The sequence below is a fragment of the Lepisma saccharinum genome, chromosome 1, assembly GCF_977018435.1.
Source record: "Lepisma saccharinum chromosome 1, izLepSacc3.1, whole genome shotgun sequence".
In the NCBI taxonomy this organism is placed as follows: Eukaryota; Metazoa; Arthropoda; class Insecta; order Zygentoma; family Lepismatidae; genus Lepisma; species Lepisma saccharinum.
The window spans coordinates 153,037,851-153,065,573 of record NC_139229.1 but is presented as its reverse complement, the minus strand read 5'-3'; the positions used below and the strand labels follow the sequence as shown (position 1 = coordinate 153,065,573).

The following is a 27,723-nucleotide window of genomic DNA, read 5'->3' as shown; positions in this document are numbered from 1 at the left end:
ACCGCGGCCTTGAGCGTATATTTATTATTTTTATTTACTCTTTCTCATTTGCTGGGGAGCCGTGATCGCCTAGTCGGTAGGGTGTCTTGACTGCCACACTGGACACCTGGGTTCGATTCCTGGGGTGGGTGATCTAAGCTGCCTCATAAAGCAGCTCTGGAGTTCACCTAGCCTCAAATAAATGGGTACCTTGGGGCAACCCTGGAAGGTAGAGGCTGCCCAAGCATGGTGTTGATACCTCTAAATTGGTAGAGATCAAGAATAGGAGGGTAAAGGCAGCCAGAGGATTATGCTGACCACATCTTCCCCAGCACGAGCTCATTAATTAGGGACTGGTGTGCACCATTCAGTCAGTTTCTATTTTTTAAATGCCTATATCTGCATCAGAAATGTTGCTCGTATGTCAGTAGCAGTGATCCCCCCCTTTCTTTCTGCAACTTGATGAGGAATGAGCACACTTCTGATAAGACTTGTTGAACAACTGCATTTGCGCCGTTGCACCACCTGTTAGTCTTCATTTTCCCTCCCTCCCGTTATCCCCGTTCAGAGTGGTGTTTGCGGGCAGCCGGCATCAGTGTTTTGTCTCCTGGCTCCAGAGCAATGACCATCGTAAACGGAAAAAAAATGGCATTGTTTTCAATCTCACCTCAGTTTGTTTTGCTTTTGAAGATTTTGAAACATTAGTACCAGACACAAAGAAACGAGTTAAAAGACAAGCTAGTTTCTTTTCTTGTTTGCATTCTGATAAACATCTTGAACATACAGAAGAGTTCAGGAAGGAAATGCACACGATGCTAATAATAATATGCTCTATACTTTTCTTGGGAACCATTCATGTGCTGAAAATCATTTGTGAAATATTAAACTTGGAGGGAAGACAAAAAAAAACTTTTTATGGGAAAACTATTGGTGGAAGAGGTGTTTGCCCTCCACAACACTGCTAAATCCAACAATAAATCGTACATTAATACTGACGTCAATAACAATCAGTGGCATGCCCAGGGGAGGATTTGATGGGGGTCATAAACCATATTTTGCAGAGTACAGTCAACTTTCGATTCTACGACCCCGGGTATAACGACCCTCTCGAAGTAACGACCCTTTTCCCGGGAACCGTGAAAAATTTAGAAAAAGATAGAAAAATTTGAAAAAAAAAAAAAGTTGAAAAATTTAAGGAAATCGGCCGAAAAATGCGTTGTTTTTTTCCCCACTCATTTCCTTCACGAGCGCTCTACCGCTCACAATTGGGTCTGAACTAAAAATAGACACCACCACACCATGCTTGAGTGATATCCAATAGCACTTGACCTCTGCCCTCCCCTCCCTCAAGCGCACCAATGTTTCCTCGCACCCGACGGCCGCTACCCAACGCGACAGGCTTGTTTTGTCACGCTTTCTCTTGGATACGCGAGAAGAGAAGATTGGATGTTATTTTAAATCGACCTTTTGTTGCCTTGTCCTAAGAGCTGCTGAAAACTCGCGGGGAGGGTGGGAGCAGCCTGAAATGACTGCTGGACTTGCAGTCTTTGCCAATGTGTATGGCAGGTCAAGCTCTTTCATCGATAAATACACCACCTTGAGAGATAAGATCGCAGGAATGTTCGAAAATACAGATGTGTGGCGCCTGGAAGTATGGCCCATCTGTCCAGTTCAGCAGGTTCCCGTGAGTGAGCAACTCTCGGCCTTGTAGCCGACAACTTCCGGTAACCGCTTTCATTCAAAATGTGTTATTTGTTCCCTGCAACACTTCATAAAAAAGCGAAACTGTTAGAGATAATCAAAACCACATAGGTGAACTGAAGATCGTCAACCCGCTTACTGCGTTGACATCCAGGTTTCCACAAAAGTTTACTTCGATCTTACGTGCATCATAACTCCCGTTTCCCACTTCATATGTTTTCCTAATTGTGTCGATGTCGTAATATCTGCTAAAAAAAAGTGTTCCGTTGGCTTACTGACTTCTCCCTCTTTTCCTGTCAGGAAACGTAGGGGGGGGGGGGGGTGCGATGCAGATTGTTTCAGCCACGATTTTCTTGCTGATGCGGGCTGATTACAGGCGAGGGTGGAAAAGGACCCATCCCTCTTCCTTTCCTTTGACGTCTAAAATGGGGCAACCAGTTCTGGATATATTCTTGAAAACGAACAAAAACCATAGAACAAGTAAAACAAAAAGGGACCACCCCCTTTCCCCAGTTCATTCTCCGCCACTGGTGTGCACGGCAATGTTGATAATTGCAGAATTCAGTTGTTTTTTTAAATGTATTTATTATATTTTTTTTAATGCTGTTGTCTGCATAGGAAATATTGCCCGTATTATTGTCTGTTGCATGGTAAAACGTAAAGCAAGGGTCATTTCTTTCTTCTTTACACTGCTGTTAAAAGTTCAGTCTTCGACAGTTGCGTTATCTTTAAAATGCTGGGACCTCTCTTCCGCCACCTGTTGCTCGAACTTCCAGCCGGTCTCTTTGTTTTTACCATGCAGCTGGTGCGATAACGAAATTCGATCTCCAGAAAGCAAAACAAGAGTTAAAATAACTTCATGTTCTGCGCCTTCTGATAAGCACAACTGTAAATTTAATTTACCTTTCTTCAGAACCATTCATGTGGAGGAAAAAAAAGTGTGTTCAATGTAGGAATGGTCGCTGAGACTGATTAAAAATACATTATTCAAGGTTAAAACGTTTGGAGGGGTGGGTGTTTGACATCGAGAATACTCCTAAATCCAACATTAAATCGTCCATTAACGTGAGAGTAAATAAATAACGATCTACCATTTTGATATGTGAAAATGCGCAGTTTCATAAAGCTTGTTTTCAGTTCATTTTATGCTGATGGGCTAATCGGGACTAAATATACAGTTTAAAGTGAAATTCAATTCCAAACCCGAATGATTATCAACTGCCACATTGTTTAATGACTAGGGGCATGTATATTTCGTTTTTGACGAAAAAACGAAATTTGAAAAAACACATTGTAGTGTTAATTTTTCATGTTTTTGAAAGGTGTGAGATGCATTTTTTGACCATGTTTTGTCACGAAATAATGCGAAATGAACTGCAAAAAGCGAAATTAACTCTTAAACACGAAATTTAGGGTTTATTCACCGACGCGACACCTTCCGAGGTCTGAATTATCCTGAGAGTTATGCAATTCCCGGAAAATTGCTTAATTCTGCTGTTAATATTGGAGAAGCAAAAATGGACTCCTTTACACAGAAATAAACTTAATACTCTGATAACTACATAAATGTGCTATTAGAAGTGAAATGTTAATTCTGTAGAATAAGTGTAGTTTTTAAATCAAATTTAGGATTATATCCACAATTTTAAAACCAAAATGTCTTTTTATATACCACTTTTCATCCAATTTTTCACCGCTATAACACCGATATTTTATTTTATTTACCGCTTTTGAACCCGAAATTGACTCAGTTTTTGTACCGAAATTTTGCTTTTTTATTTACCAAAAATATGTGCCTCTATTAATGACCTGTCCTACAATACGCTTTGGGTAAAAATAGATCGCAAGTTGCGCATTTCCTTTTTCACGCTGGATTACAATGCAAGTCAAGGAAGGAGTTTGGACTGCTCCCTTGAATGGGGAAGGAGGGTGAATGAAGTTGGTTGAAGAAAAAAGAAAAGTGACTTTTTTTTTACGATGTATTTTACACAGCCGAACCAGAATGAAAATTACAGCCCTGCCTTTATTTTTTTTGTCTGGTACCTAGAGAGGTTGTGTTGTTTCTCCCGAGAGATCTAATCTTACCAGTTAATCTTTTAACAGACAATGCTCCAGTAAACCCGTATAAAATCCAACATTCATTCTGCCCGATTATCTCCCGACTTTTGCTGGCACCAGTCTGACTGGTGTCAAGATTCTTCAAGTTTCGCTTGCAATAAGCGAGAGATTGTTTTCCTTTCCATAGGTCTCAGTGGAAACTGGTTTCTCATTAATTAGAATTGTAAGAATTTCCTGGAAAAGCAACGACTGTGTACAATTGAAACAAAGTAACATTATTCATGGTGATTGCGGTAAACGCGGTTTAAAATTACTTACGTGAAATTTAGAAGATTTCGTACTTCCGCGTTGCACAATTTAATGGTTCAATCCTATTAATTACGAAGATCCACTGTCTTCATTCACAAAGGGTACGGCGTTTGAAGCGGAGATGGTACCGCGTCACTACATTGTTTGTTCCCGGGCGGCGGTGGTTGCGATTTTTCCCGTTCGGCAGCACTGGCGCGCGCATCTTGGTTTGTGTCCTCTGCTTCCTGTTGTCCGGTGGCGTTGTCAGTTGGGGGTTGGGGGGCTGGGCAGTGTTGCTTGGTAATGTGCCCTTCCTGTTTCCCGCGTGGCTGGAGGGGGGTCGAGTATGTGCATAGCATCTTTTCTTTTTCAGGTCGGGGATCTTTCTGAGGACAGGGTGCCAAGTTGGGTGTGCTTGCCCATTGTCCAGGTTGAGTGCTGGTTTCTGCTGGATGATGGCATGGGTTTCTTTGATGGTGTTTTCTATTACAGAGCCGGTTGGGTGAAGTATGGATATGGAGGAGATGGTGTGGTTAGTGGAGTGGAGGTGTTGGGAGAGGCCTGATTTAGGTGTGTCGTTTTTGGCACCTTTTACATGTTCGTTAATCCGTTCTTGGACGGTGCGGATGGTTCTGCCAATGTAGGTGTTGTGGCATTGGCATGTGGTCTTGTAGACACCGGGGGATGCAAGTTTGGGTAGGTAGTATCTCTTGAAGTTGGGAAGTGCCCTTCCGATTTGGGATATTGGTTTGTGTGCTACTCGGATGTTGAAGGGTTTGAGGGCCTTGGCAAATTTTCCAGATGTGGTGGGGTGGTAGGGAAAGGCGATCCACTTGGGTTTAGGATGATTTTGGTTCGGGATATCTCTGTTTCTTGGGTGTCTGAACTGGGCTTCTGTTTTTGCGCACCACATGGATAGTTGGCGCTCGGTGTAACCGTTGTTTAGGCCTATTTCCGTTATGCACGCTATTTCATCTTGCAGGTCATCTTCTGTGCAGCTGTGTGTGAATGCTCTTCTGTAAAAGCTCATCCATACTCCAGCTTTTTGTTTTGGTGGGTGGTTGGATTTTGCATGGATATACTGGGTGCCCGAACCTGGTTTCCTGTATACGGATGTGACGAACTTGTCTTGGAGTCGTCGGATGCTGAGGTCGAGAAAGTTGAGGTGGCCATTTTGTTCCCTTTCAACGGTGAAGTTTATGTTGGGATGTATGTTATTGAGGGCAGTTAGGAGACGGGTTAGGTCCTCTTCCTGTTTGTAAATGACTATGGTGTCATCGGCATATCTTTTGTATCTTATATGAGCAAACTCTGGTTGGGTGAGAATTGACTTCTCGGCCACATGCAGCACTATGTTGGATAGGGGTGCGGAAAGGGGGTTGCCCATCGCTAGGCCCCCTGTCTGGTGGAAGAAACTGTCCTCGAACTGGAAATAGTTGTGGGTGAGGCAGGCTTGTAGAAGGTTGCATATTTCATCAGTTACAAATGGAGGCGTGCTATTGCTGAGTAGCCATGTTCTGGTGGAGTCAAGTGCAAGGCTGATCAGAATGGAGGAGTACATGTCCACTACGTCTATGCTGGCTACCTTGCAGTTGTCGGCTTTGACAAAAGAGGTGACAAATTCTTTTGCTTCGAGGCTGTTTTTTAGGCAGTAGGCGAGTTTGTCATTGTGGGCGGTCAGTTTCTGGATGCCACAACACCTACATTGGCAGAACCATCCGCACCGTCCAAGAACGGATTAACGAACATGTAAAAGATGCCAAAAACGACACACCTAAATCAGGCCTCTCCCAACACCTCCACTCCACTAACCACACCATCTCCTCCATATCCATACTTCACCCAACCGGCTCTGTAATAGAAAACACCATCAAAGAAACCCATGCCATCATCCAGCAGAAACCAGCACTCAACCTGGACAATGGGCAAGCACACCCAACTTGGCACCCTGTCCTCAGAAAGATCCCCGACCTGAAAAAGAAAAGATGCTATGCACATACTCGACCCCCCTCCAGCCACGCGGGAAACAGGAACGGCACATTACCAAGCAACACTGCCCAGCCCCCCAACCCCCAACTGACAACGCCACCGGACAACAGGAAGCAGACGACACAAACCAAGATGCGCGCGCCAGTGCTGCCGAACGGGAAAAATCGCAACCACCGCCGCCCGGGAACAAACAATGTAGTGACGCGGTACCATCTCCGCTTCAAACGCCGTACCCTTTGTGAATGAAGACAGTGGATCTTCGTAATTAATAGGATTGAACCATTAAATTGTGCAACGCGGAAGTACGAAATCTTCTAAATTTCACGTAAGTAAAGTAACATTATTTTAAATTCTCTTTTGTGAAAACTTTTTCATGTTCTATTTTCCTTCTCACAACATGCATCCTGTGCATAACAGGTTGTATAACTACCAGGAAAAATGGTGTTACCATCTCCTAGGCATCTTTGTGTCCGTTTGAGCTCCCTTTAAGCTGAAAATTGGAGCAAATTCCAATAACGACCCTTTTCCCGGGAACTGTGAAAGGTCGTTGAATCGAGAGTTGACTGTATTTCTAAAAAAACAACACAATGTCAAAGGCAGGAAATAATGCAAAATGAGGGCAGACTATTAAAAAAGAATAAGTATGAGCCTTTTGAAAATCCTGGGCACATCACTGATAACAAGCACCCTATTATGACGTCTAAAAATGCCTAAGTTTGACAAAACCTTGTTTTCAGTTCAATTTATGCTGTTCGGCTGATCAGAACTGGACACATTTGCAGCTTGAAGTGGGATCTGAAATATTCTACATGTCTCCACTGTGAACTGAATCCAGGACACAATGATTACAGTACATAAAGATACTTGACGTCCACTATAAATGATCGCCCACCTCCAATTATCCAATACTTCTAAACTAGCAACTAATTACCAGTTTACAGAGTAAATGAAGATCCCACACAATCAGAAGCATACATTGAGCCTAATAGGTGGCAGATAGAAGCCAGTCACCTACCGTCCCTAGCCTCGAAAGTGGATCACGTTAATCTGCCACTGATTTTCACAGCAAGTCTTGCTTTTTTCCCCTAGAAATTCATAACCATACTTCTTTTCCATTGTTGAGTAATTTTTGACACAATATACCCTCTAAAAGTTGATTGTGAAGTCATTTCTTACTGACACTAGTTTCACCCCTCCCTTATGCTTTCCTGCTTTATAAGTTTTTTATTTACAGGCCCCTGAAAAACGTAAAATTGGGGTTCCACAGTAACAGTTTGATCTACATGAGTCTAGCCAAGTTCAAATGTGCAAAACTATAGCAGTGCACAATAATAATTCACAATTTCTGATTTACCAATAACATTTAAGCAAGTTATTGCAATTTGTAGAAACACTAGAAACATTTAATGTTGCCAGAAAGTTATAAGTAGATAAAATGTCACACTAAAAATTTTACATTCATAAATCTTGAAATAACTCAAATTTTATCCATTATGTGACAATTCGTGTATCCTGCGAAATAATTATTTTCTTCCATTCACCAGAAAATAATGTAAATATGAAGCCACTCAAGCATTAGATAACTATAATATTCTGACAAGTAAACACACTTCCCGCAGTGGGCTGGCATTTACACAACCCACTGGCCCTGGGGGTTGGTTATCAAGGCCCCCTTCAAATTTGTGTCAGTAATCACTGCTTTTCATAGCAATGGAAGGATGCCAGGGGTCCCGGATTTGAATCCCAGCCTAGGCATGGCTGTTTGAGAGTGTCCATTCATCAAGTTCATCATGTCATCACTCATCCCCATCTTCGCAAATTAGCCAAAAGTGGCACAAAAAGCAAAGTAAAATTAGCCAATTCACATAACAATGGAAGGAAAAAATGTCATGCCTCTCACTGAATAGTATATAATATAAATCAGGTTTTAAGAACAAAGTCGTTTATGACAATCTTATTTGGTAATTAGCAAGGCTCTGAATCTGAAGCACCAAGCAGTTATTTCTGTAGAGCACAAAAAGCGAAAGTATTGAATCAAAACTGGCTTCTGTATGAAAATGAATTTTTGGGAAAATAAAAGCTGGAAAACCTAAAATAAACTCTGGTATCTACCAATGAAAGATGTACTGTACTACCTTAAAAAAAACACTTACCCGCACTTCTCCCATGGGGCCAGTGTCATCACTGTAGGTTGCAATGATTACATTTACATTTTCTACAATTCTTTGGAAAGTCTGGTACAGGTCCTCCTGATCCAGCTGCAGCTCCAACAAGGCACGGTCCATCTTGTTCATGAATACCACAGGCTTAATACGTTCAGCAATGGCCTGTCTGAGCACAGTTTCTGTCTGCACGCACACACCTGAAACGGAACTTGACTGTAATGACATTTTAAAGAGAATGGTCAAATGTGAAATGCAGAAACATTAACTTTGCTTGCAAGCAAATGGAATATATTTTATACTTTGTCTTGTAAATAAATCAAGAATGAAGCAGATTAACCTGTATTCTTCTATAGGTACTGTTTGATAATACGCATCAGTATCAGATTCCTTTGTAATATATTCAAAAATTTAATTTAGTGCCAAATTCTGCTATTGTTATTTTTAATTATTTACGCATAACTATCTTCATTTTCTAAAGTGAGTAAATATAGTTGATTTTGCAGTCACCTGGTTACAAACATTTTGGAGGTTATAAAGCAATTTCTTCAAAGAGGAGTTTTATTTGTATTTTTGCTGTTTAGCGTCAGCTTTATACCACTTTTGGCTGATCTAAATGAGGATGACACCAACTTCGGCAACTTGGGCGGTTGATCCAATGTTGACCACTCAATACCAAACGTGGAATTTTATATTCTTTCAGTAGAACAGGGGTTCTCAACCTGGGGGGCACGCTTTACAATCTCACTTTGCTTATAGCAAAAGCCAAGAAACAACATACCATTGGTGAGCCACTTATAAAACCATGTTTACTAACTGCATGCAGTACTTTACTTGGAGGAAAGTTGCAAAACTACCGCTCTCAAATGACAACAGTAAAACTTAGAATTGATGAGATGGCACAAGATTTAAAAGAACAAGTAATAGAAAAGTTAAAGAAACCTCAGTTCTTTTCTCTGCAATGTGATGAGACAACTGACATTTCAAACCACTCTCAGTTGCTGTTTTACTGTAGATATATTGACATGGCTCACAAGCCATGATAGGATGCCGTTCTGAATTTGTTCAGCTTGCAAAAAGCAAAACCCTAACATCATTGGTTCTCATTGTATCATGCACCGACAAGCTTTGGCTTGTAAGACTGCCTGAAACACTTAACCTTTTGGATCGCAAGCGTCTCGATCGAGATACCCAAATGTAAGCCTCACTGTCCCAAGCGTCTCGATCGAGACGCTGTGTCAAAGTCGTAGTTTTTACGTTACTTTTCTATTTTTGGCTAGAATTTAGATTTTTTTTTATATTGTTCCTAACACATGTATTTAACAGAAATTTTTTTTTAGTCTTCATGAAAACGGAGGGGGAAAGGTGGGATAAGGGACTTCTCTTTTGCGTCTCTTTTCAAGGTCAAATCAAGTCAATATCAGAAAATGTTAAAATTACGTACAGTATATACAATTGTCAAAATAATTACAAAAATAAAACATACTGCTTGAAAGAAAATATTACATTTTATCACTAGGGGGAGATTCTGTTTGGCCACGGAGTGTATTTCAAAAAAGCAACTTCAAAAATAAACAGCAAGAAGATTACTTACCAGACACACAATCCACCACAACCAGGGCTCCATCTGTGACACGCAGCGCAGCTGTCACCTCGCTAGAGAAGTCAACGTGTCCTGGGGAATCAATGAGGTTAATCAAGAAGCCCTTCTCTGCCTTCTCACGCTGGTCAGGGTTTGTAATGAATGCCAAGTCCTTGTCTTCAAGCTCAAAGAACATAGAAATGGCCCTAGGGTGAAAATGAATAAATTTATTAAACTTGCATATGTTATATTAGTACATTAGAGTAAAGCACGTATTAGGAGCTTTCAGGTTGCAATCTGTAAACTTGTAATCTATAACAAACCTGGAACAATGGTATTACATATTGAAGAATGTACGATCTCTACTATCTGTAACAGTGCTTATTCAACTGAGTATACAAGAGAATTTCTTATTCGCAGCTATCCCGCACCCTTAGGCGGGACTCAAAACATTTATTCAATCTAGTAGTTAGCTATATGATCACATTTGATAATTCTCTATGCACTCATATTTATGAAAATTATTCTGGTATATTACTTACGTTGACTTAATTGTAATACATCTTTCTTGCTCATCTTTCCTGGTATCTGTAAATCTGGTCTCTCCAGCCTTTGCACTGGCAATGATTCCAGCTTTGGACACAAGGGAGTCTGTCAGTGTTGACTTGCCATGGTCTACGTGAGCGATGACGGACATGTTGCGGATGTTCCGCTTTTTGTCCATCATCACTCGAATTTCATCTACTGTGAAGTTCACCTGAAAAAGAAAATTCATTATGCTCGGATTTGCAAACAAATTACACGTTATAAGTCTACAACTATATACTTTTTTTTTCACCTTCAGCGTGTATATCCAACTTGTGTTAATGTAACAGCAACAAAATGTGTATCTGCTGATTGTGCGCACTGCATGTGAAACTTGAATGAAATGAACAAAAAAAAACATTTGTCTACAGTGCACAGGATTTCATGTTTACGCAATATCTGAAAATTATGTTTGCAAGAAAATTTTACTGATACTATGTGAGCAATCTAAGTTTTAGGGAAAAATATGTGGACAACTTCTGTTCCTCCACTGCAATACATTTTATTCACTAGATATGCCAGTTCAGCCATCAAAGATATCACCAATTTACACTAAAAGCACTTTCTTTAGATATAAATTATCAAATACTATGAATTTATTTTGTTTCGCCCTTCTACAACTTTTGGCAAATCAAGAAAATGGTCATAAACACTAGTCTCCACAGAGACTTATACTAGCCAAGAGTCCAGATGTACGAGCTCCTATCTAATGATAAAAATCTACCCACAAAATACAGTATGCATTTGTAGACAGAAAAGGGACTTGTTGCAAGATAAATATAAATTTTCTACTTCTGGAACCTTTACACACAAGGTCTTCAAGTGAGAAGCCTCATGATACATTCTCAGATTTAACCTTTTGATTACCAAGCCCATTTTGCCAGGTAAGCTCCCTGGTATCAGGTCAATTTTAAGCAAAATGCAGAGTTTCATTTCGATGACTGTAGATCGGAGGCTAACTGCCCTAGACAGATAAAATGATATATCGTTATACGTGGAATGAACCATAGAATCAGACTATAAAATTTCCTGAACAGAGTACAGGACATTGTCAAAATACACATGGAAATGATCGCTGGCATTTCCGAACAAGAAAATAATTGCACTATTATCATACGAGCAATAGAACACGACTTGTACCCCCACCACACGACATGTATATGCCCCACTGACTCAGTTTCAAATGAAGCCGCCATTTCCCTCCCTGCTTTTTATGGAAGAATAAGACCTGCAAGAGTCTTTACGGTGCAGAATGTGTGTTCACAATAATATAAAAGAAGAAAATTACAAATCCAGCAAATAATAGCGACATTATGACGTAAAAACTACGAACATGTCGAAATATCTCGATCGAGATATTTGGTACCCGAGGGGTTACAGGTAAATATCTCGATCGACTATGTAAACATGAAAATTGAAAATGTGTGCACATACACGTCTGGTGCATTTAGTGCTTCAAATTCTAAGTTTTAAAAGAAAACTTTACAAACAACAAGTACACTACTCATCACAGCTGAAGTGATGAAACATTGCAAAAATTCCAATTTGGATATCCAGGTTTATACACATAATCCTTCATATTTTTCCTCAACAAACACTTGTGTAATTTGTAGCAAATTAAATTCTCCAACACCACTGTCTGCAAATTGCCCCGGCTATGTTGAATGATTCACCAGTAGGGGCAGCTACAAGAAAGATGATAGGAGAAAATTGTGATTTTTCTCCTGGACCACAAACTACATAGACAGGGAAGACATTTATGTCAGTGAGATGTTATAATTGATTACCCCACAAAGACATAGTACCAAGTTGAATGCTCTGAAATTTCCCAAGAGGTTTATGCCTTTAATTCAGTTATGTATCTTGTCTGTCTATTATACAGGGTAATTAAAAATGAAGGTGCAACTTTACACGTATCATGACGTTACTATTTATGATAGAAAATCAGTTAAGGCATCAACATGAAGAAAAGCTGAAAATTTTACTCATATGACTCACATTACAAAAATTTAACATGATAACCACATGTAATGCGGTAAACATCCAAACGATAATCAAGTACATGCTATGCATGAGACAGCAAGTCATTGTCCATGGTTTCGAAGACACTAACAATTCACACTTGTACCTTTGGCAAATCTTTCGGAAAGGTGAAACATTTGCATTACTACCAAAATGCATGTGGAAACCCACAATACACCTTCTACTGGTCCCTAGCCATTTTGCAACACTGGCGATCCTGGTGGAACAGAGGCAAAGCAGCATAAGCCTGCTTAGTGAAAAGAAAACTTGCAGTTTTTCTTTATATTGAGGACAAATATTAATGTCATAATAACTGTGTAAAATTACACCATTCATTTTGAAGTACCGTGTACTTTGAGATTGACACTACATCAAGTCATGCACCTCAAAATGCACAGCACTGAAACTGACACTTTTAAAAGGTTTCACTAATATACACTGTTTTGACTTGATTCATATTGTTGCAAACCTTGCAGTTGTTGGAAATGCAAAGGAACATTTACGAAGCTAAAACCTTTCTCATGTTAAAACCTCAGCCTATTTGCTTCAGTGCTCTTGGAATGTCCTTCAAATTATTTTTTCCTACAAAGAAATTTAAAATTTTTTAAAAATCTAGGAATATGTTTTAGTTTGTGGCTAAATGAGATTGAATTGTTATGATCTTTTATAAACCAACATGCTCAGTGTAACTATGACATAACTGCACTCACAGGATTTGGCTGCACTAAAACAGTACACCCCAAAGTCATGCATTTTAATCATCACTGCATGTAGATTTGCTGAAAAATTATACATAATAGGCAAAAACTGAAATATGTCCAACATTAATACTAACTTCTTTGTTTGCTACCTGTGTGCGACATCTGCTAGTTTCCCCAAATGAACATATTTATTTTGAATAGATCAAGGAACTAAAATATGCGCAAAACAGTATTTATGTACACACTAATTATCTTTGTGACCTCAGCGCACATAGTTGGAATCTTCTAACATTGTCCAGAACAAGAGCTGAAACAGCTTGAAGTCCGCCATATTGGAGAGAGATCAATTTTTTCAAATGACAAGGACATGTGGGGTATCAAAACAATAGGATTTTCCAAGAAACTCAATACTGTAACTAGTTTTGTGATAGTTGTAACTGTACACAAAGATTGCAAACTTGTGCTGTCGTACCCACTCTTTTAAAGAATGTGCCCATCAAAACTACATTCCCGAACATCAACAACGCTACAGAAAATGATTTGCGTAAGTACTTTCTCCTGTAAATTTGAAGAAATCCGTCTCCGGTATAGTAAAGTGTTACCCTTTTTACCAAGGCCAGGCACTGAATTGCAGGTCGAAGTTAAATTTGTTAAGTACAAAAATGAAATAAATCCTATGTTGGAAGTCCTTGTCCTTTTCCACACCCTCCACTCCCTTCCCATCATAAAAATAAGTCTCAAATTATCCCAACCCACAAGTCATTTAGAAAAACAACCCACCCCTTTACGGTCTGCAGTTGCCAAAATAAATAATTAATTCCAATTTCTGAAGTCGCATAAATGAAATCCAATGTCTGTAATGTCCAATCCGCTAATAAATCACACAAATAACATCGCAACCGCAAATGTCCCCATTGCACAAGTCAATCATAAGAAGAAAAAGAAAAAATCAGACTTGCGCCTGTGACATGAATCCATCATCCGCCATCATAGAAGTTCTGAAAAACATTTTTTACGGTACACAAGGAATTTTAATTTTATAAGACACGTAAGTTTCGTAGCACGTAGATCTAAAAAATTAACTTCCGCGCTATTTGCACACTATTTGTTATGAGGAACTAAATATTTTTGAAATGTGCCTGAAATCGAGGGTGTAGAAAGGGGTACCGGAGCCAAAATGGCACCAAAAATTCACCTTGAAAAGTAAAAAATGTAATATCTCCAAACCTGTGCATTGTACACAAAAAGTGAAGATAACCAAATTGAAAGAGCAGAAAATTTGCTAAATTATTGTTTTTGTTTTATAGAGCTATCATAAATTTTAATTGAATTAGAAGGCTTCAAAAATTCTATATTTTTCTTTAATTAGCATAAAAGCTGGTTTCAGACAAATAACAGCAAATATGTAAAACTATGTATTCTTGTCCTAAAGTAAATGGACCAAATGATTTCGAGCAGAGAATGATTTGTGTCTTGTGCTCTTAGTATGAGGTTGAGGAGATATGTAGCTTAATGCAGTCATGCGTTTCCCTATATTTTACGTATTCCATTTCTTATGATATTGTCGAGAATACAATTTACACGCTAAACATGACTCCTAGGCAAATGTTCTTCAGAACGCAAGCAGGAAATTTTGTTTCTACTAGAGGAGGAGATGTATCCTCAACTTGACTGCTCTGCCAAGAAAATCAATTCATTGAAGCCCAATTCTCAGCATAACCATACCTATATGATATGATTACAATCACAGGATTGGGTCTGCAGTATAACAGTGTAATCCAAAGGTCATGCATTTTAATCATCATTGCATGTAGATTTGCTGAAAATCATACACAATGGGTGGTCCACACTTCAATGGATCGCATTGCAGTTCTATCTTAAAGAAAACTCAGTTCTATTCTGCACTAGCAATTCCACCACAGTCTCAAAAGAGTACCGATTACTTTTATACTTTTTTCTACTTACTATGCCACAATTATCCAATACTTCAGGCATGTCCAGATTCAATCAAGTATAGTGGAACCACGAGCAAAACAACCTGCGCAGACCCCCAACTGCTGTGCGCTGTACCCCGCGAGTAAGGGTGGGGGAGTGGACCATGCTTCCTTATGGCCCGAGGTGGAGGGAAGAAGGGAAAGCTGCATGGGGACTTTTCATCCCAAGGTGTTTTTCCTTGTGGTCGATCTATAGTGATCTACTTTTTATTGTCACAACAGGCAGTGAGCTACTATTAATCATTAATCTTTGCAAAAATTTGTACATACTCAGCCATTATACATTATAAAAGTTGAATTCAAATAACGTAGCTATATTCGTATAATTACAATAGATAAATACGATCGACCAAAAAACGCCCCGCGATCGACACATTGGACATGCCTGCTATACTTATTTTATTTTGCATGACATACTTTAGATGTCATCAGTGCAGTTTTCAGTTTTGAGAAGTAGAGTTAATTCTATCTTATTGTGTAATAATTCAATCATTGCTGAAATCGAAGGTCCAAATTGATCTTATCATTGCAATTGTTGTGCAACGTTAAAGAAAGCAAACTGTTCATCAGAGTGTAAAGCATATTATAGTTTTCCCCAAGGTTCGCAGTGAAACTATGTTAACACTAGAATACCATATCCGCAATTGGGAAAAGATGCTCCCAAATTCTTCTGTACTTATACAATCGATAGTATAAAGCATGTCCAGTACTTAAAACTACGCACTTGCAAGCTTCAACATTGAGTGTAATATTAGCTGAATAAACCTATCCTATTGCCAACAAATAATAACCTCTATATTTTCAGTATGCCAGAGCGCCAGGTTCGAGACCTGGCCGGGTCTGAATTTCTCCGAAATTTCTACGTAACAATCTATCCGTTCAACTTTTCCCATACGGTGACACGTATTGCGTAACATAACGTAATGAAGATTGTACCCGTTCCAGTACATGTATTGCACAAACTATTTATCTTTTCAGTTTTTTAAAGTATTAAGTGTCTCTAATACCTGTACTGGACAGAACTAATCACAATAAAATGAACAACGTGGATATATATATAAAATTTCGGCTTGACCTACCTTACCATACAATTAAGTGGTGGTTAATTAGTGTTGTAATTTGAGTTTTGGAAAGTGAATTCATTCAATTTATTGAGTAAATCATATGAAGCATAAAATAGAAGCAACAATAACAGCATAACTCCTTATAACTTCAGTGTGTAGTTTATTAATGTATAATATTCACAAGATGTCACGCTCCTTTTGGGTTTCAAACGTGCAATCTGTCAACTCGCATATAACGACACATACAATTTGAAAAAATACTAAAAACATAATATTAGTAGTGTCACACTGTCGGCACAATACTGCATAAATAATATACTTGTCGGATACTTACCATCCTGGATGTTTTCCGATTTCCCTTCCACCGTAATGTAAGATCAGGAAACAATGGCCGACTCCACTCGAAAAGGAACAGGTCTGGCAGAGAGCGCTACCAGCGTGCCTGCGTCAAAGGAGAAAAGAGATCTTCCCATGCGACGTGTCAGAGATGGGTAGTATCACGGTGCGGCGTCTTCCATGTTTTATCCATGTTTGCTTCAATTAAGAAATATTAAGTAGAGGAGCGCGAGATTCATGAAAGTCGGTGCCAGTATTGAAAAAACCTTCCCGTGACGATCTCGACTTCCAGAAACTATTTCTCGGCTTAGTGGATCCCGAACAGTTAGTGGCGCAAGAACGGGAGGGTGCAGATGTACATTGTACCCCCTAATTTTTTTGATGGACATCAGTATTATCGCTCTAAATCATTAGATTCAAATTGTAACCCTTGTACCCCTTCAAGTAAAATTGGCAGAAAAATAATTTGCTGTTGAAAAAATCTCAACTTGTTAAACGTTAAATCACAGTTTAGGTAGTTATCCAAATTACCTTTCTGTAGCAAGGAATTCAAATCACGTAAACGTACTATTATAGTACTTCATAGTGGTACACCCAACGGCAATAGAAAGAGTAGGAGAATATTCTATCGCCATTTTCATGTAGTCTATTTTCCACAATGATAATGAATTGGAATAAAAGCGTCAATAAGTAAAAGGTAAAATCTGTTTCGAATCAACAGAATTCCATTCATTAAAACAACATGGAATGTGGCATAAAAAAGGAATGAAAATAGCAATGGACAATCTGCCTATCATTATCATTCCTGTTAGCTGTGCCAGTGAAGCTCATTAGATCTGTGCCTTCGGAAAACTTTTGGGGGGGCGAGAATTGGTGAAAATGAGTGCAAACGATGAAATAAGATATAATTGACATTTCCACTAAACTTTACTTGCAACTACACCATAGGAAAATGGACCCTGCAAATTTTCGCGTTTCTCTGCGTTCATTTTAAGGCAGAAACTATGCTTCCAAATTTGTAAGGGCAGCGTTGCAGGGCAGACGACTAAATTGGGGCACTCAGTTACTGCTATTATAGTGGTTGTAACTACGAATACGAAACAATGCGTAATTTTAGCATATGGAGTATAAGCAAATATAACTAACTCTCTTTATTATGATTACAGATTTGTTTGTCTTTGATAAATGCTAGAGACGAATAGTAAATATAACTAATAAAATAGATACTGGGAAATATATTCTTTACTCATTAATAAATTAAGATTTATGATTAATTACAATCAGGGCCGGCGCTAGTCATTTTGCCGCCCTGGGCGGTGGCGGCAGATGCCGTTCTCTTTCAACCCCCCTCCCCCCACACTCCCCGTCATTACGCAGCAACGGGAAATTAAAAAATATATATATATTCCTAAGTAAAACATCAAACTATAAAATAAATAATGAGACTTGTTACGCTATTTCAATACTATTAAGCACAAAAGGATATATCGCTAGATCACAGTTAATCTTTAAAAAATGAGACACTAATTTTATATTACAATATTATTATATTTTATGAAAGTTCTGTCGCTCGCTCTCTCTCTCTCTCTCTCTCTCTCTCTCTCTCTCTCTCTTAAACGTATCTTAAATGTAACAAGTATCAGGAAAGAAATGAAGGCTTCACTTCATACGTTTACCGTTGTATGTCTGTGATATACGATTGGATATTAAAAAAAATTACATGTAATATTCTCGGATCTTCTGCATGGGTGATCTGAGGTCTGAATTCTTTCCTGCGTTGACCCTGCATAAACCAGCTCTGGGGTTCACCAAACCTCAAATTAATGGGTACCTGAGAGCAACTCTGGGAGGTAAAGGCGGCCGGAGAGGGGTGCTGATCACATCACCTCCAAAATGGCCGAGATCGAGAATGTGTTTGGTTCAACCCCCACATCCCCTCAATGTGCCTTCATGACATGGTGCTATATCCACAGGGAACTTTACGTTTACCTTTGCATGTAATATTCTTTTTCGTATAATGCTATTTTGCATAAAATGGAAACAAGCGTGTTTCAGACATGACTGACAGAAGATAGTAATTTTATTAGCCTTAATTTCCAAATAAAGAACTTTCTTCGCCACTTGCCACGGTTACCGACAAAGTTAATAAATTCGAAGTTCTACTCACATTAGGTGCAAAATCATGACCCCTTATCAGTTTAAGATCTCCTTTGGTGTAATTGTTTTATTATAGACGAAAACGCTTTTAGTTCATTTTTTAATTCAGTAGCCTTCATGTGTTAACATTCTTGCAAGTTTTCTAAACTTTTCAGACAAAAGATCAGATGGCATGCTTACTAATATCATAAAAAAATTGAAAAATTCACTATGATACTTAAGCTGCTCAAATATTTCTCTTAGAGCTAAAATAATTGTCAAGGACATGGTAATAAAAAACAACTTTGTACCGTTTTGGTGGATATTCAACAGTTTCATCACACTGAAACTGCTTCTTCTTTCGATTTCGACCCTGTACAGTGTTGCCTATCTTTGGATAGTCTATATCTAAATTTGATGCCAATTCTCTTTCATCAACCAGGACTCACAGGTCGCCGCCCCCCGACGCCACGAGTGGAGGTAGGAAGGCCCTGACAGGCTGCCAAGTGGCGTCTAAGGGACTTTGAAATTTTTAATCACTCCTGCTTTTTTCAAAGCACTGGTATGTTTGCGAGAAATCATCTAACAGCATCTGACACATCGTAGAGTAATGTTTTGAAGACATTTGCTCACTACGTGGAGTAAAATGTCATACCAGATAACTAGTGAGCAAAGGAATGTAAAGCCACACAACTGGTTTGCAATACACTGAGCCTTATGTGCGACAGTGCGACCGTTTGGACAGTTTTATTGTCGCCAATTATATTTGAAGGAGCGCATCATATCTCACCGGAGTTAGGCATCGAATCTGCTTTCCCCCCTTGTGGCACTCATGGTTTTAAAGTGAGACTACTGACATATTCCTTCAAAACGATGGATTGGCATATATTAACTCCCAAGTTATATAATATAATATTATAACTTTCAAGTTTTCAATAGGCTTATTTTTTTCATCTCTTCAAATTTTGCCGCCCTGAAAATTTGCCGCTCTGGGCGGTGGCACGGTTTGACGGTTCGATTACTTTGTTAAATTTGATTTTTTTTCTCTGTCATTCAGTTGAAAGTAAAGCTAGAGACGTTCCTGACATAGTACTGCGTATGTAGATTTTTATAATTATAGATTTTGAAAACGATCTCTATGTCTTTGCTACTGTGGAGGAATTGGAAGGTACAGACAGACACTGGCGATAAAGGCAGCGACGTCGCATGGTGTAAATCCTTGGGTGTTCACAGCCAGCCTAAAATCAGACAAAATTTACACCCCCTCCCCCAGACCGAGGGGGCTACAAACACGCAGAGATGCCAATTATTGATCACCATCGCAGAGAAGAGAACAGTGAATCTAAGTGACATTGGTTAATCAAGCATACAAAAGGCGAAATTTTAGCCAAGAATCGAAGCTAAGATTCCTTTTTTTTCTTCGAGTGCCTTTGCCAAATGTCGAAGAAAGCAAGAAAAGCAAAACAAAAGTACGAATATAACAGCGCATGTTTTATCGAGGATATGAACCTGGGACTTGGAATCAGTGGCGCAGAAACGGGGGGTACAGGGGTACATTGCACCCCTTAAATTTTTGAAGGGGGTACTGTACCCCCTTAAATCCGTAAATCTAATTGTACCCCCTTAGATAATTTGACAGACGCAAGGTGCTACTGTTAAAATAACCTATTTTCAATTAGCTCAATAAAAAAAAGTTTAAATTGTTTATAACTTATAAGCATTATCTTCCTTACCACAGAAATTCTAACCATTGTAAACTTATTCTGCTACATTGTGCTTGCTATGATTTAGTTCATTGACCTGTGTTCTTGAAAACTTCTTTAAGGAGATGAAAATTGTTTAAAATGTGTGTGGAACAGTGGAATCAGGTAAAGTTAACCTACTCTCAGAAAATCACTCTCAGGCGAATGCTCTGGGTACACTTTTCTTAAGAAACGGTCGCGTCTATTCGAAGATACGATGTAAATCTTAGTCAGAAGAGAACATGACTGACCTCCTTTTCTTCTGAATTTTTCAAATGGAATTTTCAGAAACGAAACACTTACACAAACGAGACTAGACACGACTGACCAACTTGGGGGTACAATCTACTCCTGTACCTCACCCATAATGTTCATAACTTTGTAAGAGGGTATTCGGAAAACTATACTTAAAATATTTTTGCTTTAATAAGATATTGTACGTTGTAAGAGTGGTGACACAATGTACATGTTGCTTATACTAAACCTTTCGTGGGTCAGGACGAGATACCTCGGCTTGTAATTAAAAGGTCTCACATGCACAGTGCTTTGGATTCCACTTTAAACTGTATATCCAGTCCCGATTAGTCTATCTGAGCATGAAGTGAATCTAGAAAAAGTTTTAATAACTTCTGACCGAAACCGAGACAAGAATAAGCACAAACAAGAACGAGAAGGACCTCACCACACAGGAGACGAGATGAGGCTGTGACAATTCTCGACTCGTCTCATTGCAATATTATTCCTAGGTGAAATGAAATGTTTCATAGACATTAAGACATTTGTGATTTTATCAGAGGGAGGAGGACTTATTTTTACCAACATATCAGATATACCTAGAATTACACACTAATTGCTTAAAATCAAATTTGATATCCAATGAAACACAAACACAACGCCATTTTAAGTTAAACCCTAAAGTCAAACTGTAAGAAAATCAGATGAATGTATGAGAGAAATCAGAATCACTGCAGGTTCTATGGTTTGCCAGTTTGCTTGTCAAGGGCACTGTGAGTCTTAGACTTGGTCCAACTTCTTGCAAATTTTTCTGCATGAAAACAATGCACTGGGGGTCTATTTATTGAAAGGAAAAGTAGGTTTAAAACTTCTAAATAATTTCTCTAATCAGTTAAGTTAGGTTTATGGCATTGAACCCGCTTTCACATTCAGTTGATTTTGGATTGGATTCACAAGGTCTTTGAGTGAGATGGGAATGTTTGATTGATTGATTTGGTTTATTTTACTTCGAATTTCTGCCACTTTTGGCTAATTACGAAGATGAGGATGAGTGATGAAATTGATGAAGGGATACTTTCAGTGCTTGAACAGCGTCATTAGTTACAGCTAATTATATTACAAATAAATGCTTTGCCATGAATATTTTAAAGATGCGGTAGCTCAATCGTTAAACCTAGGTTCGATCCCCGGCGGGGAAGAACCGGGACTTTTTCAACCTGTTCAAGCTGCTCCGGCGCCGACCCAGCGTCGTATAAAGTGGGTACCTGGAGGAAACTCTGGGGGTTAAACGCGGCCAGGGGCGTAGTGCTGATCACATCACACCCAGCTCGGCCGACATCAAGAAAGTTTGGGGCCCTAACCCCACACCCCTATATGCCTTCATGACGTGGTGCAAAGCACAGGGGAACACTTTACTTTTACTTATTTTTATATGTAGGCATGGGACATTAAAATGATCTGAACTGAAGTGGAACTCTATAAGTATGATATATTCAATAATATGGTTTCTATATCCAGTAGGTGGGAGATGATTATTCCTGGTTGGAATGGCTCAAGATAGAGGGGTGGGGTGGGAATCTTCCTCACACCCTTTAAATCGCAATCTGCATAAAAATGAATAGATGTATCTTTGTTCGCAATTTTCACATTTCGAACTCCTGCTTTTCCGTTCCATTAAATTCAAAATGAGCCCAGAACAAGGTCCAGAGCTTTATATGTTTCGGAATTATTATCTGATCTTAAATAATGTTTTTAAAATTATCATAAATCTTAAGAAAAACAAAGAAATAAAAATTATTTGTTCAAATTTAGCATTTGCGGTTCTAAAATGGAATATTTCCCATACCTTCACATTATACCTAGGAATGGAATAGAGTATATATATGGGAGGCTGAATTTTGTACCCCCCCCCCCCAATGAAAAACGTTCATGCGCCACTGCTTTGAAGCGCATTGTGCTAGACACTCCGCCAGAGTGCTTAGCGAAAATACATTTACAAAATACAGGCCAATTTTAATTTATTGCGAATTATCGTGTCCGCTTACCCCCCCTTCCCCCCTTTTTTATCGCCGTGAAGACTTCCTCAAAAATAAGGAAAAATTACCAAGTTAAACAATGCAAACATTATTTTGCAAGTTTGAATCATTGAAATTCCTTACTTTTCTCCTCGCCGAAATTCGTGGCATAGTGGTTATCACAGCGTCCTACAACGCTAGGGGTCAATGAACTAAGCTAAAAAGTTATCTGACAGCATATTTTTCTTTTGCAACGGCATGATTGCCGGGGTTCGAATCCCGGCCAAGGCATGGATTTTGTTTGTCAATGTCCCTTCATCATATCATCAATCATCCACAACCTCGCAATTAGCCAAAAGTGGCAGAAAAGCGAAGTATAATAAATAAACCAAACCAATAAACAATTACTTTTCTCTTTTATTTAGTTTTGAAAATTCCTTTTCTTGCTCCTAAGAATTAACCCCCGCCCTCATATTGGCTAATCATGATACGGTCGAATATGTTATTTTCTTTTTTTAATAGTTATTTATAATTTCACAGCAGCTTCCCTATATTTCATTCGTAAATCTCTGGCAATGCTCAAATTTCATGATGTGAATTGCAACTCGCGAAACTTAAAAATTATTGTTTAAAATCTTATCTGTAGGAGTTTATAACAATTATAATTTCTTTTTCATAAAAATGTAATTGGTAATTATCCATACTAGTTTTACGTGTGTACCAAAATAAATATTATTTTCATTTATTAAAAGTTTACTGTTTTATTTTAAACGTCATGTTTAGGGCTGATGGCTTAGTTTTAGACCTCAGAGTAAGGTAATACCGTTCATTCTTATGTTCACGGGTGATTTATTTTTATGTTGGGAGGTTAGTTTTAGGTGGCAAGGTCGAGGCCAGTCTTAGGTTCTTCTCTCAAATCTGAAACATCTAAGAGGGGCCATTGATCTGAAAAGACATGTAAAGCTCAGACTGATTTCATTCAAACGCAATACCAAGTATCTAGATGCTACGATAATTACAGATACGAATATCTAAATTTAAAGCTGTTGGCGTAGCGTGGCGACTTGCCCTATAGTTGACACCTCGGCCCTCTCCAAACGTGCACTATATTTTGTGAAAGGTGCGGCCCCCCACTCCCCGGTTTAACTCCGGCCCTCTTGATTACTTCCTTGTATTATCCTTTCAAATCTCTCCTTCCACCTCACCCTGGGTGCCAAGCGGGCAGATTTATATTAACACCGGAATTATAAAAAGGGGGTTTCCACATAACATTTATATTTTTAGTCCCTGGTTCGTTACACATGTACAGAAAGTGAATAAATATTTGGCTTAAAATAGACAGTACTGAAGTTCTTGGAGTTAATTCAGCAATCATAACATATGTAGTAGGATTATGTGGGTTTATTATACGCTGCTATTATTTACATATTTACAAAGTGTTTCCATATGTGCATTTACATAATCAACCAATTTCCTTAATTCAAGCAAAGGCGTACCTATGGCCTAACCATTGGTACTTTCATTAACACAGAGTTAGCCTCACTATCTCTGTGACCTACCGTCGACTTACTTGATATTCCGACTAGTCTTGCGTTTCCTTACGCAGCATCCTCATTCAGCCCGCTAGGCATTCTGATGCGACTCGGCAATATCGTACAAGTGCAAATCTTTTGCTAATTGGGAAACTTGGGGATTTCAAACAGGGGTTGGCTTTACCAAATGCTACATATATTTTCCATCATTAGTTTAGCCACCATAAGTGGACTAAACTTTCGAAGTAGGTTCCTTAGCCAAAGATACATTAATTTCAGTCATCAGTCTAGCCACCATAAGTGGACTAAACTCCCGAAGATGTTCATTTGTCAAGTATTATATTTAGTTTCCAATCATTCTGTCCAGCTACCATAAATGGACAAGACTCGAGGAAAGGTTTCTCGTTGTTTCGAAGGCGGTAAAAAACTGTTTTTTTCTAAAGCCCAACTAGCCTTTTTTATAGTCGGGGTAAACGTCCGTGAACGTGGACCCCGTAGCACTGAAAAATTCCACTACAACGGTCTTTTGAAAGACAGCTAGCTCCCCCAACCGGGAAGCTAAAAAACAGGGGAATCTAATATCCAGTAAAAATCACAATTCATTAAGCACATACACTTTCATGCAATAATAACATAAAAGTACACACATGGAAACATATTAATTAACCCTATACCTTGTAGCTGACCAGCAATTAATTAATATAATAACACAAAAGAAACCAGTAATGGTCAATCCGACCATTACAATTTGAAGGCCTTCGATGCAAAACTTTAGCCTTGAAATACTCTAAGATTACTGATAGTTTCATTTCTTAATCTTAATCTCTGAATAGCAGTCTGGGATTTGAAAATATCAGTAAAAGGTGAAAGAATCATTTTGTTACGCCATTTGAGAATCAGAAATGTTTTATATGTTGAAATATGAAAAATATAGCGCTTACCAAATAAAAGATACCATATTGCCCCAATCTCATCGATTGCCTTCGCGATTAGCCAAAAAATGGTAGAAAAGTGAAGTAAAATAATCTGAAACTATCATTAAATTATTTCCTTTTAACTCTTTCATTCATGTAATTCTTCTTTAGTATGCGACGTTTTTGTTAAAATTATACTAAGATTTATAAAATGATGAAATGGTAAATGAGAACACGGCCACGGGCAACTTTCTTTCTAACACATCGATCAGAAAGCTTCAGAAACATGGATTTTCTCAATACGTTTGCACGTGTACTTCGCACCCTTTTAAAAGTAGTGCGTTTTCAGTTATGTTACTAATAATTTAATTAAAGGAATGTCTCAATACCATCATGCCTCACTGCATGCGAAGATCGAGTGCCAGGCAGGGGTGGAAATTTGCGGTAATTATCGTAAGACCTAAAATGTCAGTTTTCATGTATTTAAGCGCCGTTTAATGGAATTATAAGTAATAAAATATTCCGTAATAGAGGTCTCTGGGCCTTCTCTTATCTCTTTATGAGGCTTCGTCACTGTGAATTTTCATATATTCAATAAGTACTCGTATATACTATTTATTATTTATGTAATACACTATGTGGAAGAAAGTCATTGGACACCCCGGTTTCAACTCTGAAACGAACTCCTCATGGAAAAGATACTACAGACGGGTATATATACAACAGCAGGAGGCTTCTCAGATCATTCGCTGATAAAATGACGGACAGGAAAGAGCTCAGCATGTTTATAAGAGGGATCATAGTAGGCTGCTCCATAGGAGGCATGAGTATACGTAGCATAGCTGATGCCCGACAGGTCCCTAAATCAACTGTAACCATTGTCATCAAGAAGTGGAAGGAAAAGGGACACTGCAGCAATGCACCACGAAGTGGAAGACCCTCGAAATTGGACGACCGGGACAGGAGAGTGCTGAAGAGGGAGATTCGGAAAAACAGGAGCCGTCCGATGCATTCGATTGCAGAAGAGTTTCAAAGTGCGACCAATTTGACTGTTTCGACGAAGACACTTCCTTCGCAAGGAGGCCCATGCGTTCGGTTATCATGGTCGAGCCGCTGCCCACAAACCCCTGATAACAAAAAACAATAAGCGGCAGAGACTATGCTGGTGTAAAGAGCGGAGAAACTGGACGGTGGAACAATGGCGGAAGGTCCTATGGAGCGATGAATCACGCTTCACACTGTTTCGATCAGATGGGGAGTGTGGGTATGGCGAAGAACGTCTGTTACCCAAGTGTGTAGTGCCCACAGTGAAATATGGTGGTGGCGGCATCATGTTCTGGGGTTGTTTCAGCTGGCATGGCGTGAGTCCACTGATACCGGTGTATGGCCACATGACGTCTGCGTCCTACCGAGATATTCTCGACAAGTCCATGCTCCCAACATTGTGGAGTTTCCAAGGAAACGAAGAATGTGTGTTCCAGGACGATAATTCGACTTGTCATGTTTCCAGGGCTACCACGGAGTAGTATGCAGAAAATAATGTCATCCGACTGGATTGGCCTGCTCAGACCCCTGACCTCAACCCTATCGAACATCTATGGGACGAACTGGAGCGCCAATTGAGGTCGCGATCGCCTTGTCCTTCTACAGTTAAAGGGTTGGTGACTGTACTGCAGGAGGAATGGCGGAAGATCCCACTCGGTGTACTACAAGACCTTGTGGGCAGTTTACCACGACGAGTGGCTGCTGTTATAGCTGCAAAAGGCGGACCGACCTCCTATTGATTGCAAGAAAACTGATGGTATCCGCTGACATGTGGTGTCCAATGACTTTCTTCCACATAGTGTATATATATGTATGGGGGATGAGATTGTAAAAACTGGTTGATAGATTTGAAAACCTGCTCCCCCCCACCCCAAAATAAGTTCCGACGTCCCTGACTTTTCATCTCATCAATTTAACAGTTACAAACACTACTGTTCAAACAATAGTGCCTGGCTTTCTCATTTCTGTAAGGAAGAGGAATGAGGTATTGGTCTTAGTTTCTGTTTTAACTCTGTAATAATAGTATTCTAATTGTGATTTTAGATTTAACTCTGTATTTCCAGTATATTAATTGTTTACATAATAAGTATAAATGTTTAATTTTTCTATATTCTTTTCTACTGTAACAGTGATTTTCAGAAAGTGTAATGTGTGAGTTGTAATATGTATTTGACAAAGGTTCGTTGTAAGAGCGGGCTGGGAGGAAGAAACACGTCTGCTCAATAAAGGCGATTTTCTATTCTATTCAGGTACAACTTATAACTAACTAAACATATAAAAATAAGAAATAAAGCATTTGTATCATATTTCATAAATAATTGTAATTGTGGAGCTAGTTCCGTGCAAAAATTCTAGTCACATGTTTGGTGCATGTAATATATACTCGTGCGATAGATGAAGATAAGTTATCATTTTCTATTGTGAATTTTTTGAACACACACATTTTAAAGATACCGTCTTGATTGTTACATCAAATGTTATCTACATCTGCGTTTCTACGAAAGCCCTTAAACAGAAACAAGTTCGAGTTTGCTCATTCCTCCCGGCCGGTTGGGCCTCCCCGATGGCGTAGTGGTAACGCCGACGCCTTTTAATCAAGGGGTCCCGGCAGGGTGTGAAATCATTGAAAACTGGTGGGGGGAGA

At 39.0% G+C, this 27,723-nt stretch overlaps 1 protein-coding gene across 1 annotated transcript in view; it reads right to left on the bottom strand.

Annotated features, from left to right (window-relative positions):
- eEF2 (eukaryotic translation elongation factor 2) overlaps nucleotides 1-16,591 on the bottom strand; it is a 43,558-nt gene extending 26,967 nt beyond the window's left edge. The window contains exons 1-4 of the mRNA XM_083140637.1: nucleotides 16,460-16,591; nucleotides 10,302-10,516; nucleotides 9,772-9,965; nucleotides 8,169-8,377 (exon numbers count right to left, since the gene is read on the bottom strand). Of these exons, the coding sequence (XP_082996763.1) occupies nucleotides 8,169-8,377; nucleotides 9,772-9,965; nucleotides 10,302-10,516; nucleotides 16,460-16,462 (621 nt within the window). The 5' untranslated portion in view covers nucleotides 16,463-16,591. The remainder of the gene's footprint in view (nucleotides 1-8,168; nucleotides 8,378-9,771; nucleotides 9,966-10,301; nucleotides 10,517-16,459) is intronic.
- Nucleotides 16,592-27,723: the final 11,132 nt, after the last annotated feature.